Source organism: Calliphora vicina, chromosome 5, assembly GCF_958450345.1.
Source record: "Calliphora vicina chromosome 5, idCalVici1.1, whole genome shotgun sequence".
Lineage (NCBI taxonomy): Eukaryota > Metazoa > Arthropoda > Insecta > Diptera > Calliphoridae > Calliphora > Calliphora vicina.
In genome coordinates, this window is record NC_088784.1 from 75605341 (window position 1) to 75618977 (window position 13637).

At 28.6% G+C, this 13637-nt stretch overlaps 1 protein-coding gene across 2 annotated transcripts in view; it reads left to right on the forward strand.

Moving 5' to 3' along the window:
• The window catches only part of apt (apontic), an 85367-nt gene extending 72419 nt beyond the window's left edge, over nucleotides 1–12948 (forward strand). The window contains exons 2-5 of one of the 2 annotated variants that reach the window (XM_065511905.1): nucleotides 7385–7490; nucleotides 11431–11691; nucleotides 11759–12005; nucleotides 12076–12948. In XM_065511905.1, coding sequence (XP_065367977.1) covers nucleotides 7385–7490; nucleotides 11431–11691; nucleotides 11759–12005; nucleotides 12076–12865 — 1404 coding nt within the window. In that variant the 3' untranslated portion in view covers nucleotides 12866–12948. Of the gene's footprint in view, nucleotides 1–7384; nucleotides 7491–11430; nucleotides 11692–11758; nucleotides 12006–12072 lie in introns of both variants that reach the window. The other variant, XM_065511904.1, reaches the window with a different exon arrangement.
• The last annotated feature ends 689 nt before the right edge of the window (nucleotides 12949–13637 follow it).

Below are 13637 nucleotides of genomic sequence, written 5' to 3' on the forward strand. Positions count from 1 at the left end.
TGCTCTAAACTCATGCTGGTGTCATACGATCATTTGCTTCAAAGTTCGATTAATGTGCGATCGCTTTTGGTTTACTTTTAGAGTCATAATTTCATATTTTTTTCATGATCTTATAGATATCCTTTTAAATCAGAGCGATTGTGTTATCAAAAAGTGCTCAATAAAGTTTTAACTTAATACATTATTTATTTCTCCACTGACACATATACCAAACAATTAATTAAACAAACTTATTAGCAAATCTGTGGTTTATTGACCCTAATTATTTTAGAAATTTTCAAACAATGAGGTCTTAAACCAAAAAAAAAAAACATTGTTAAAAACTACAGCTATTGTCTTCTTAAAAACGATCATTATTTTAAATAATTTGTACTCGTACTATATACAATATATATAAAATGTATAACGCCTACAATAAAATAGAAACGAAACGATTGTTATTGGCAAATGGAAAAACAAAATATAAAACAATCTATATCTTTTTAATGGATCTTAATGTGTTTTACTTTCATGAGTGCAAAGTTTTTCTTAAAATTCAAAAAAAAAAACACAAATCGTAATTATTAAACCAGAAGAAATGATATTAACAACAAAAACAATAACAAATTATTAAACACAATAAAGTTTTAAAGCAATCCACCGACAAACCCCTACGAATACAAGCAATTCATCTATCTATCTCTACATACATATGTATCTAAATATCTATCTATCTATCTAAATATATTGTGTCGATGTATCTGTCTGTAGCTTTATGGCTCTACAATATGTCTTCTATTAACAAATTAATGTATTTTAGTTCAAACATTTCAATGATATAATACAGTCGGCCGCCTAAACGAGCGGTATTAGATAAATTACTAATACTTTTTCAAACACATAGTACCGGTTTAATATTTTGAATTCTAAAAACTTTAATTCATTTGTGAAAACATAAAACAACATATTGAAAATATCTGAATTAGGAATCTGTTATAAAAGATCTTAATTGTGACACATACTCATGCTTAATGTTTCATTCATGCATTCATTCGACCATTCCATTCATTCATCGATTTATTTTATCTTTAAGTATTTTATTTTATACTCTACAACTTGCTGAAGTTTCTGAGGAAATTCTGTTTGATGTTGCTTGTTTTATTTAATATTTTTTAAATAATTTTGTTTGATTATCATAATATTGGCGCCTTTTAAAATAATTTATTTGTTTAGTTTTAACAAAGATTGTTAAAGATTTATTACAGACATTTTAATTTATACAATAAATGTAGTACAATTTATAATTATTTTTTTATGCCAGAATAAACTAGTAAAATTTAATTATTGTTTTTCGAAATACACTCCCTGAAGATCAGTAAACACTGAAGATCAATAATTCTCTATTAATTTATTTTACCAGGGTTACAATGAGCCAACAACAAATATTTCTAAATAAATCTGTATTTATTGTTTTTCCAAAAATTCTTCTTGAAGATCAGTAAACACTGAAGATCAATAATTCACTATTCATTTTCCAGGACCAGTGTTACTTCTTATATTTTAAGAATATATAGAAATAAAAACAAATATTATTACACAGAAGTTGGCTAAAATTGAGTTAGCAATTAGCTGATTCATGTTGTTCACTCCATTCATTTAACGGCTCATTTATTTAAAGGAAACTCTCTTTGAAGATCAGTAAAACACTGATGATCAATAATGCAGTTTCATATGCGTTGGAAACAATTTTCGATCTCTGTTTACTATTTGTTTCAAAGTGATTTGTAGCAAAACAAAGTTTTGCTAGATTTAGTTCGTTTAAAAATATTCACACAGTTCAAAAATTAAATATTTGGGAAGAAATGATCAGTGAAAGATTAACGATCTTCACTAAATTGAACTAAATCAAACGAGGTACAGTGTCACCAAATATTGATTCATCATCAAAAGTCAATATGAGTAGCAGAATGTTTTTTGTTTTATAAATTAATTTCATTTCCTTTTCAGCACGAATTTCTCAAGTTTCTCTTTACACTGATTAATAAAAGATATAAGACAATTATGATGAAGGACCACATAATTTATGATAACTCAAAAATGGTTGGTCCGATATTATTGAAGTAAACTTAGAAAAGTTCAAATTTACATAAGCTTTAATCTCTTTATATATAGCATTTTAATCGGCTCAGTGGTTTCGGAGTTATAATAACAAATTTAAGCAAAAAATATATTTTTTACGTGAAATTAGAAAATTTTTTTGTTTTAAAAAAATCATGAAAAATCGAAAACGGCAGAAATTGTTCAGACTTATTGCTTTATCGCAAAGCCACATGTAATAGGAACAAAATGAGATATTGATCATAAATATCGATGGATTATTTTCGAATTTATTCACAATTAAGTGAATTCGCTCATTTTCTCAAAATTTTAGTTTTTTTGTTTGATATACATAAAATTGAGTAGTTAATGTTCTTCTTTCGATTGATTGCATTTTGAAAACATTTTCCTCATGCTATGTATAAATTTTTACGTATATATTGCGTTTCAATCGTCTCACTAATTTCGGAGTTATAATAACAAATGGAAGCAAAAAATATATTTTTTATGTGAAATTAGAAAATTTTTTTGTTTTAAAAAAAATCATGAAAAATCGAAAACGGCAGAAATTGTTTAGATTTATTGCTTTATCGCAAAACCACATGTAATAGGGAAAAAATGAGATATTGATCATAAAAAGTGATGGATTATTTTCGAATTTATTGAGAATTACGTGAATTAGCTCATTTTCACAAAATTGTATGTGCTTACAAGCGTGTACTTTGAGTGTAAATTTTACATGTCTTTTGTTTTTGTTACATTTTTCGTTACAATAAATCTGAGAACTGGTCACTTGATCATCTACATAACTAGTTATTTTAACATGTGCGAGTGTTAATTGATCTCAAATAGTAGGTTAAAAACACATCTCATAGACAGTGTAATTACAGATTGCTTGTAAACAAAACTTCATCTGAAAATTCTCCAATAGATTAGATTCTGGTATGTAAAATAACTATTTTCTAAAGTGCATTACAAAATAAACTCTTAAAGTGACTACACTCTAGATTACTTAGAGACACTTAAGTGGCAATTGTCTCCAAGCTAGATTACCTGGGATGTATAAAGTAACCAATTGACTTCTCTCTGACCTACAAAGAGCACATGTGTGTCAAATGACCAAAAATATATAAATTGGAGTCAACCATAATAAGAAATTTACTGTATATAAGGGATTCATTGACTACTTGCTTAACTGCTGCAATGTGTTAAAAGAGAGTAATTTTGTTAGATATTTTGTATTGACATTTCTCTCTCCCCCCGTTCTATGATTTTAGTATATGGCCAAATCATTTAAAAATAATTTAGTGAACTTGATTTTCAATTGTTATTTTGAAAATTTTATACAATTTCCTTTCTTTTAATATAAAATAGGACAATTGTTTCTTTTCCTCTCATGTCATATACATATATAGAAAAATGATTCTCTATAATTTGCTACATGATCTATTCCTAGTTCTCTTTGTTTATAAGAGAAGGGACATTGCATTAATCACTGCAGTTTGTTAAATTTGTTATTGTTACAAAATTTTTGGTATTTTTCTTAATTATGTTTCAACACGTATTCATTATTTGGCAGCTGATGATCATAGTCTTCTCTCTTATGAAAAATGAAGTTAATTCACAAATCTCCAACTTTAGTTTTATTAAAATTTATTTGTATTTGTTTTGAATTAAGTGCACATTTTAGAAAATAAATGTTGCCGTTTATATTATTTGGAATTTATTTAATTTTACTTGTTATTAACACAAAAAAGGTATTAAAACAAAATAATAACACTCGTTATAGATATTAAATCTAGAAGGTTTATTTTGATAATATTTTAAATTTTATTAAAATCACGTACTAAATTAACACTAGCCAGGGCCGGAAGGGATTTACTTTACTGCTAAATATGAAAGATTATAAGAAAATTTCATTCCCTATACATTGAAAAACATATGGGCAATTCCATATCATCGTACATGACATTTGTACGCCTATAGAGTGGAATATATTTTGCAAAAATAAGAGTATCAGAAAATGGTCTTTAAGTTGCTTTCAGAGGGTACTATATTTTAAAAAAATAAAAAGTTCTTTCGAAATATTGTTGTCCAAAATATTGAGCGAAATAAGGATATATCGTACGTGACATAAAACGGAACTCATTTTGAGGAAATATGCGAAAATATTCGAATATTCGTGAGAGGCGTTATGTTTTCTTTTAATTTCTTACACTAAACGAAATATTTTTCCTTTACAATCCCTCATATTTAAATAAAAACAATCTTTGGATGATTTTATAATAAATAAAATTTAATATCGTACGTGACATACCGTACGTAATAGAAAATATACATTCGGTTTCAATAAACAATTTGACAATAGCAAAAAAACAATCAGAGTCAAATTCATTTCATACTACAAGCTAATTGGGAGCCTAAATTTCGCCGCAATTTTAGCCTAAAACATAATTAAAACATTAAAAAATTAAATATAATCAGTTTAAACTATTATTTGTGTCTTTAAAATATTGTAATATGATCTAAATACTTTCACATAGTAACATTTTATTATTTTCTTATATTCAAATCATCTTGAAAAAAAGTTTCAAGGGTTTTTGTTTTTTCAGTCGTAATATCGATTCTCGTGGAATTGCCCATATGTTAAGATGCTAGCCAGCATGTAAAACATTTTCTGATGCGCTACAAACTTCATTAGCACTCTACACCCAGAGCAAAAATATAGTTGCACATGTTTACCATAACCATTTCAAAATTTTGACATGTTTTTAATAATATTATGTTTACTTATAATTATTTATATGATTGCGGTAACCATAATATATTTAAGTTATAATTCACATGATTGTAGCAATCATATATATGATTATAGTAAATTGATACATGTTTATGGCAATCATGATTCTTATAATCATGTAAATGGTAAACATATTATGGTTACCGCAATTATATAAATAATTACAGTGACAATAATAGTGTTAAAAGCCTTATTTTGAAATGATTAAGGTAAACATGTACAACTATATTTTTTATCTGCGATTTGAAAACAGTTGTCTTTCAAAACATTTTTCTTTTTTTAAATATGAGTTAATTACTAATATATTCCATCAACAAAATCTTTATTATATTTCCTATTTTTCTTATAATTTCTTTTCATTTTAATAACATTATTATTGACATGCTAGCTGTATAAAAAAAACAGCAATTTGTTTGAAAAGAATCATTTTGTAACCCCATTAATTTAATTGATGGAGTTAAAAGAAAATAATACTTTATTTCTTGTGTGTTTAAAAATATTTTTATTTTATAATGGACCCCTCTTTTTCCAAAATCAATATGTGTTTATTTGTTTTATTTTTTTATTATTATTCTTTACCAAAAGACCATTTGTTTTCAAGTTTTTATGTGTGTGCTTGTCTTTTTCATTCAAAAATTTCATTATTACTCCACTTAAATACAAATCACACAAAAAAAAAACAAAAAAAAAACAGCCAAATCTTTATAAGTATTCATTTTACTGAAGTGATTATGATTATTTTGATAGCTTAATTTTTCAGACATTTTCATTCCTTTTAATTTGAATTCAAAATTTCCAACGAAATTCTAACAAGTGCTGGATAAAGGGGGGGTGGTAGAAGGGGATGGAAAAAAGCTATTTGAAAGCAGCCAAAGAAAATTATTAAAATCACACCATTTACTTAATGGGTAATTGCTAAAAAAAATAAAAAGTCATATAGAAAAATGCCGACATTTTTGTTAAGAGAGCCAGCGGCGTAGTTGGTAATTGGGGAGAATAGTTATATGTAGTTTTTGTGCTACCAAAATCTAGTTTTGAATCACCAAAAAATTGAGATAGCAGTGAAGAGAGAAGGACTTAAGTCCTGGTTAAAGGCATAAATATGGTTGTGTACTTTACCTATTAGGAGAATTTCTTTCTAAATTTTAATGCGGCCATAATTTAAAATATTCTTACGTTTTTACCTTTTAAAAATGGTGGTGTATTTCCTTTAAATAAACCGGATACTTTTGATTGCAAATAAAAGCAGTTTAGGAGTTTAAAAATTGTAACCACTCTTTATTTATTAAAATTTCTTTTAATGCTCACACTTGTATTAAACACTTTAAATCATTGGTAGGCAAAAAGAGGCATTTAATTTGTGAGCTTTTTTGGGTAAAAAATAAAATATCCACAACAACATCAAGCAACTGAATGAAATGTGTGTATTTTTACGCTCTTTTGTTCACATTCGGGTTGTTTGACGGAAATCATCGTAACCTGAACAATATGAACGCCTACCATGGCTTTAAATACAGTTGATGTTACTTCTAACAGCGTCTATGAGGTTCCGATTGCAACCTCTGCCACTATTTATACACAGCGCCATCTTCCTTCCGGTAGCTTCATGAAAGTTCTATTTCTACAATGATCAATTCAAAGCTTTTATTCAATGTTGAATGTTTCACAGATATGTTAACTGCTATTAATCGGCCGGTAAACAACATTGTCCACAATTAGAAGTCTCCAGAAATTGAAATGTTGAGAAACATGATGCAACTTGAAACCAACCGCTAGAAACTATTATATTTGAATTCAAATACAATTTCCTAACAATATTTTGAATTTAGTTTTTTTTTTTGATTTTGTAACAGCATTTTTATATCCCTTGTTTGAATTTCGAATTTCTTGGCTACGTCTCTGTTAGCACTTAAACTTTAAACACTTTAAATCTTAATTAAGGAGTGTATTTTACATATTCATAACACAAATATTGAAAAAACGAAAAAAAATATTGATCTCTTTGAAAAATTTTGGTTTGTCTGACAAGCCAAATTAAACATATAACAAACCAAAAAAAATGTTAAATTAAATGTCTACCATTTTGTTTTGGAATATTATACATAATAATTTTAAATATTTATACTCAAACACATTTATAATTTAAATCCCCATTTTAAAATTAACATCATCATCATCCTGTATTTTGTGGGTCATTGCTTCTTTAAAATTTTTATTATTTTAAATAAATTTATTTGTAAAATACTTTTAAGGAAAATACATACATATAAATGAGTGTATGTACTTAAAATTGTTAATGTATTACGCTTTAATAATAAAATGTGTTTAAAATTTTGTTGAATTCCAAAAAAAAAAACTAAAAAAAACATTTATTGAATTTTAAAATGGAGGCGAATAAAATAAAACTGAAACAATATTTAATTATAATTGATGGCAAACTAATTTATATGTATATTGTTTAATTGCAAATTTATTAATAATTTTATTATTTTTTATTTTTATTTACAGGTTAATAAACAATATTCGGCCACCGATTTGGAGGCATTTATGAAATTGGCTGCCAATTGGCAAAATACAAATCACAATTTATTAGAGGGTGTAGATATAAAAGGAGGTGAGTACAAATGTTTAAAAAAAGAACTAAAAAATAATAATAAAATCAAATGGTATTATTCAGAGATGACAACCAATTTTAAAACCTAAATCTGTTGTCAAAAACCTAATTCATGTGAATGTATTGTCATACATTTTGTTATTGTATTACCCGTATGAGTAAAAAGAGAGCAATTTTCTGTCTCTTTCCCTTGTGTGTATTTATTCTATGCTACTATTTTTATTTGGGACTCTTTAAAGTAGAGTTCGGTTTTCTTAATATTTAATAAATTAGCCAAAACCGAAAATTAATCGAAACCGATCGGTTTCGTTCGTCTGTCTGTGTGTTAATTAAAATAGGTTTATAGGAAGACCCCCTCAATAACTCATATACATGGCTGAGATATAAGCAAAAACTCCCGACTACCATGATTTTCAATTCAAATTTATACAAAAATTAGCTTTTGGAAGATACCAGACAGCGGAAAGTACTACAAACTGTAAAGTCTATCAGAAATACTTTCTGAATTCTTTTTGTTAAATGAACTATCCAAAAAGGTCTTAAATGGCCGAAATTAAAGCGAATTCAGAATTTAAAAAAAAGTATTTTCGAATACGATAAATAACGGTTGATCTAAAGCTGTGTTCCTCGCTAGTATTGTCCAGAATACGAAGATTTTCGTCAATTTGCACGTACACAACCCGATTGTAAACAAAAGAGAGTAAAAATACAAATATTTCAATCAGTTGCTTGATGTTGTTGCGGATATTTGATTGTTTACCCATACATGCACACAATTTAATGCCTGGACTATGATCTAAAGCAGTGGACGTCACTCATAGACACCAGGGTACGAACTCAATGGACTATTCAGTTGTACGCAACACATGAATGTGAGCGAAACTTTTCAAAATATCAAAAGCAGAAACAGAATGTTCAAAAGGCGATCACTGCTGTAAAGACGAACGATTGAAACTAAATGAAGCTTAAACTTGACTCTATAATGAATCAAGATAGAAGCTAAGATTGATTGGACTTAATCGAAAGCTATAATTGAAACTATAATAAGATTCTTTAAAGACCTACAATTGGAGTCTAAGAGATCTACAAATGGAGTTAGAATTAGACCCTTTAAACTTCAAACATTTAAGTTGAAGCTAAGATTGTTTTCTATAAATACCTAGGATTAAAGCTAAAGGAGATCTTATTATGAACTACGATTAATGCTAAAATTAGACCCTATGAAGGCTTTCAATTTAAACTAAGTTTATTTCATTTAAAGACCAACGATTGAAGCTGTAAGAAATCCTATGATTAACTAAGATTATAGATAAAATTAGACCCCATAAAGACTTTGAAGTGAAGCTAAAACAATTACGATTAAAGCCGAAGGAGATCGTATGCTGACCTACGATTAAAGCTAAAATTAGACCCTGTGAAGACTTTGGATTGAAGCTATGATTGTTTCTTTTAAATACCTACTATTAAAGCTGCAATAAATCCTATGATTAACTAAGATTATAGATAAAATTATACCCTATAAAGACTTTGAATTGAAGCTAAAATTTATATAAATGGGACTAAAGCTAAAATTAGAATCAATAAACCACTTCGATTGAAACTAAAATTACAATCTATAAAAATCTACGATTAAAGTGGAAATTAGACTCTATAAATCCCTCTGATTGAAGCTAAAATAATATCCATTCGTTATAAGTTAAATGAGATGCAATAAATCCCTTCGATTGAAGCTACAATTAACCACACGATTAAAGCTAAAATGAGACTCTGTAAAGACCTTAACTTAGGCCTTCCAAATATTAAAGCTTAAATGAGATTCTATAAAGACTTACACTAAAATTAGACCCTTCGAAGACCTACGATTGAAGCTAATATTTGACATTTAAAGCAACAACAATTAAAGCTAGCAGTGGGTTCTTGATTGAAGCTAAAATTTGACTCTGAAGATCCATGATTGAAGCTAAAATTAAACTCTGTAAAGACCAATGATTGAAGCTAAAATTGGACTCATTGAAGACCTATGATTGAAGCTAAAATTGGACTCTATAAAGACCTATGATTGAACCTAAAATTGGACTCTTTGAAGATCCACGATTGAAGCTAAAATTGGACTCTATAAAGACTTATGATTGAAGCTAAATTTGGACTCTTTGAAGATCCACGATTGAAGCTAAAATTAAACTCTGTAAAGACAAATGATTGAAGCAAAAATTGGACTCTTTGAAGATCCACAATTGAAGATAAAATTAAACTCTTTAAAGACAAATAATTGAAGCTAAAATTGGACTCTTTTAAGATTCACGATTGAAGCTAAATTTGGACTCTATAAAGACCTATGATTGAAGTCAAATTTGGACTCTTTGAAGATCCACAATTGAAGCTAAAATTAAACTCTGTAATGACAAATGATTGAAGATAAAATTGGACTCTTTGAAGATCCACGATTGAAGCTAAAATTGGACTCTATAAAGACCTATGATTGAAGCTAAAATTGGACTCTTTGAAGATCCACGATTGAAGCTAAAATTGGACTCTATAAATACCTATGATTCAAGCTAAAATTGGACTTTTTGAAGATCCACGATTGAAGCTAAAATTAAACTCTGTAAATACCAATGATTGAAGCTAAAATTTTACTCTTTGAAGATCCACGATTGAAGCTAAAATTGGACTCTATAAAGACCTATGATTGAAGCTAAAATTGGACTCTTTGAAGATCCACGATTGAAGCTAAAATTAAACTCTGTAAAGACCAATGATTGAAGCTAAAATTGGACTCATTGAAGATCAACGATTGAAGCTAAATTAAACTCTGTAAAGACCAATGATTGAAGCTAAAATTGGACTCTTTAAAGATCCACGATTGAAGTTAAAATTAAACTCTGTAAAGACCAATGATTGAAGCTAAAATTTGACTCTTTGAAGACCCACAATTGAAGCTAAAATTAAACTCTGTAAAGACCAATGATTGAAGCTAAAATTGGACTCTTTGAAGATCCACAATTGAAGCTAAAATTAAACTCTGTAAACACCAATGATTGAAGCAAAAATTGGACTCTTTGAAGATCCACTATTGAAGTTAAAATTAAACTCTGTAAAGACCAATGATAGAAGCTAAAATTGGACTCTTTGAAGACCCACAATTGAAGCTAAAATTAAACTCTGTAAAGACCAATGATTGAAGCTAAAATTGGACTCTTTGAAGATCCACAATTGAAGCTAAAATTAAACTCTGTAAACACCAATGATTGAAGCAAAAATTGGACTCTTTGAAGACCCACGATTGAAGCTAAAATTAAACTCTGTAAAGACCAATGATTGAAGCTAAAATTGGACTATTTGAAGATCCACGATTGAAGCTAAAATTGGACTCTATAAAGACCTATGATTGAAGCTAAAATTGGACTCTTTGAAGATCCACGATTGAAGCTAAAATTAAACTCTGTAAAGACAAATGATTGAATCTAAAATTGGACCCTTCAAAGACCTACGCTTGAAGCTAAAATTTGACATTTTATACAACAACGATTAAAGCTAATATTGGATTCTTGATTGAAACTAAAATTGGACTCTATAAACCCCTATGATTGAAGCTAAAATTGGACTCTTTGAAGATCCACGATTGAAGCTAAAATTAAACTCAGTAAAGACAAATGATTGAAGCTAAAATTGGACTCTTTGAAGACCTATGATTGAACCTAAAATTTAACTCTTTAAAAACCTGCGATAGGAGCTACAATTTAAACAGATAAAGACTTAAGATTGAGGCTAAAATTGATCCATTTAAATGCTAACGATTGCAGCTTATATTGGTTTCTTTAGAGACCTACCATTGGGTCTTTTAGATATAAAAGCTTCTATTTGACTTTCACTTAGTTTATTTTGCTAAAAATTTAAAAAACAATATTTTAAATCATCCATTTCCTTTTTAATTTTTCAGAAATGCAACAATATTTAAATAATCCAGCCATGAATATGTATAAAAAACGGGAACGTACCCAAAATTGGAATCATCAAGAAAAGAAATTTTTACTGGACTTGTGTCGAAAAGATATGAGAATTATTGAGAATAAAAGACTAGATGCTGGTCTAACGGCTGTTAAAAATAAAGCCTGGAAGATAATACATCAAAAGTTTTCAAATCAATTTGGCACAGATCGTACGTGCAATCGTTTAAAAGAACAATGGCGTAGAATGAAAGGTGAGTTTATATTTTATTGAAATAAATTAAAAAAATAAAAAATAACTTTTGATTTAAATAATTTCAGCCTGTACTCGCAATGAAATATTGGATTACAATAATCGTTTAACTCGTTTTGGCCCTGAGGTGGCCGATCGCAAAAAGCCCTCTCCCTTTACTTTTGAGGTGTGGGAGTTCATGCAGGAGGCTAAGAAGGCTTGCAAATCAGAGGCATTAGATGGCATAGATTACTCAAAAATACCTTTGGCTTTGGAAGAGGATTTTGAATATCGTGAGGAGGATCATAATAATGATGATGATCATGATATGGATGAGTAAGTTAAATTGAAATTGTAACTTTTGTACATATTTATTTAAATTTGTTTTTTTTTAAACAAAAAGTAGCAGCCGTACACCACCTCAGGACTTGTGTGATGTTGATATCAAAGAGGAGACCAATGAAACTTTAAATGATACATATTTGGAGGGTGATAAATTGAATAGTTATTCCCCACCACCTCATCGTATGGCTCATGCAGATTTAGATCGTTCCAGCATGCACAGTCCCACAAATCTTTCAACAAATGGTGATAACAATGTGCCAGCCAGCAGTGGTAATGCCGCTTATTTGCCTCAGGGAGGCAGTGATTTATCTGGTTTCCAGCCCGGCTTTAATATGAATAATATATCGGCTACTTTGGAAGCTTTAAATGCCCTGCGCAGTGGTCAGTTTCCCTCAGCAGCTGCGGCGGCAGCTGCAGCCTTACAAAACAATTTTGCAGCTGCGGCCCAACAACAGCAGCAGCAACAACAACAGCAGCAGCAACAACAGGAATCTGAAGATCAAATACCTCCCACCAAAAGACCTAGAACATCATCGGTGTCAAATGGCAATGGTGCAGCGCCTTCTCTGAGTGGGGAACTGGATTTAAATGAAAATCTGCATAATAATTCAACCACTTGCCTGACCTCTGCCCCTTCCCTCACCTCTTTGAACACCAAATCCCAGAGTTTGGAGAGCTCCCCCGAACTGAGAGCATTCATGGAAATGCAAAACAAAGAACACATGATGCGCATGCGCATACTCGAAGTGCAATTACAGGCCGCCAAATACAGTCGCGATTTAGTTGAAATCAATAAAACACTGGCCCTGCAAAAGCTACAAGAATACGCCAGTAAACGTTTAACCACATAAAACTCTAAACGCTTTTTTATACATACATTATTTTATTTAAACATTTAATTGTAGTTTTAAACAAAAAATTGTTAATTATTTTCATATTATTATCAATCATAATTTGGGCAGTTATTTTTTTGTGTAAAAATATTTTTTTCTAGATTACAAATGAAAAGAGCTGCGCTCGTTTTATTAAGAAAAATTATTTTGTAATTTTGAAATAATCGTTAGTATTAGTTTTACTTAACAACAAAAAAAAAACATCGTTGAAAATACTTTCAAAAAAGCACATTCCTTTTAAAAGAAGAATTAGTTTATTTTGAAAAAAAATATCGCTTAATTTTTTTTTTCTATTTTATTGCAAAAAACCAAGAAAACATGTGCCAATAACAGTATTTCAAGCTCAATTTTAATATTAAAACCAACAAAATTTTGTATTGTAAAATTTATTTTTTTGAAAAAAAAAAGAAAATAAATTTTTACAAACAAAATTACAACCCGTATACAAACATTTTTGTTAAAATATATTTGCTAGTTTTTAAGAAGTAAAATCTAAATATAAAAAGAAAACAAAATACTACCTCAATTTAATTTAAGTAGCCATATATTTAAAAAATATTAATTAATAATCATAACAATAACAATAAAGAAACTAATTTAGTTTTAAACAAAAAGAAAATATGTAATACTAAATAACAAAACAAAAGGTATGAAAACATAACTAAACAATTTAGTTTTAAATCATTTTTTACGCATACAAAACAATGTTATTTTTTTTAAATAAATAAAT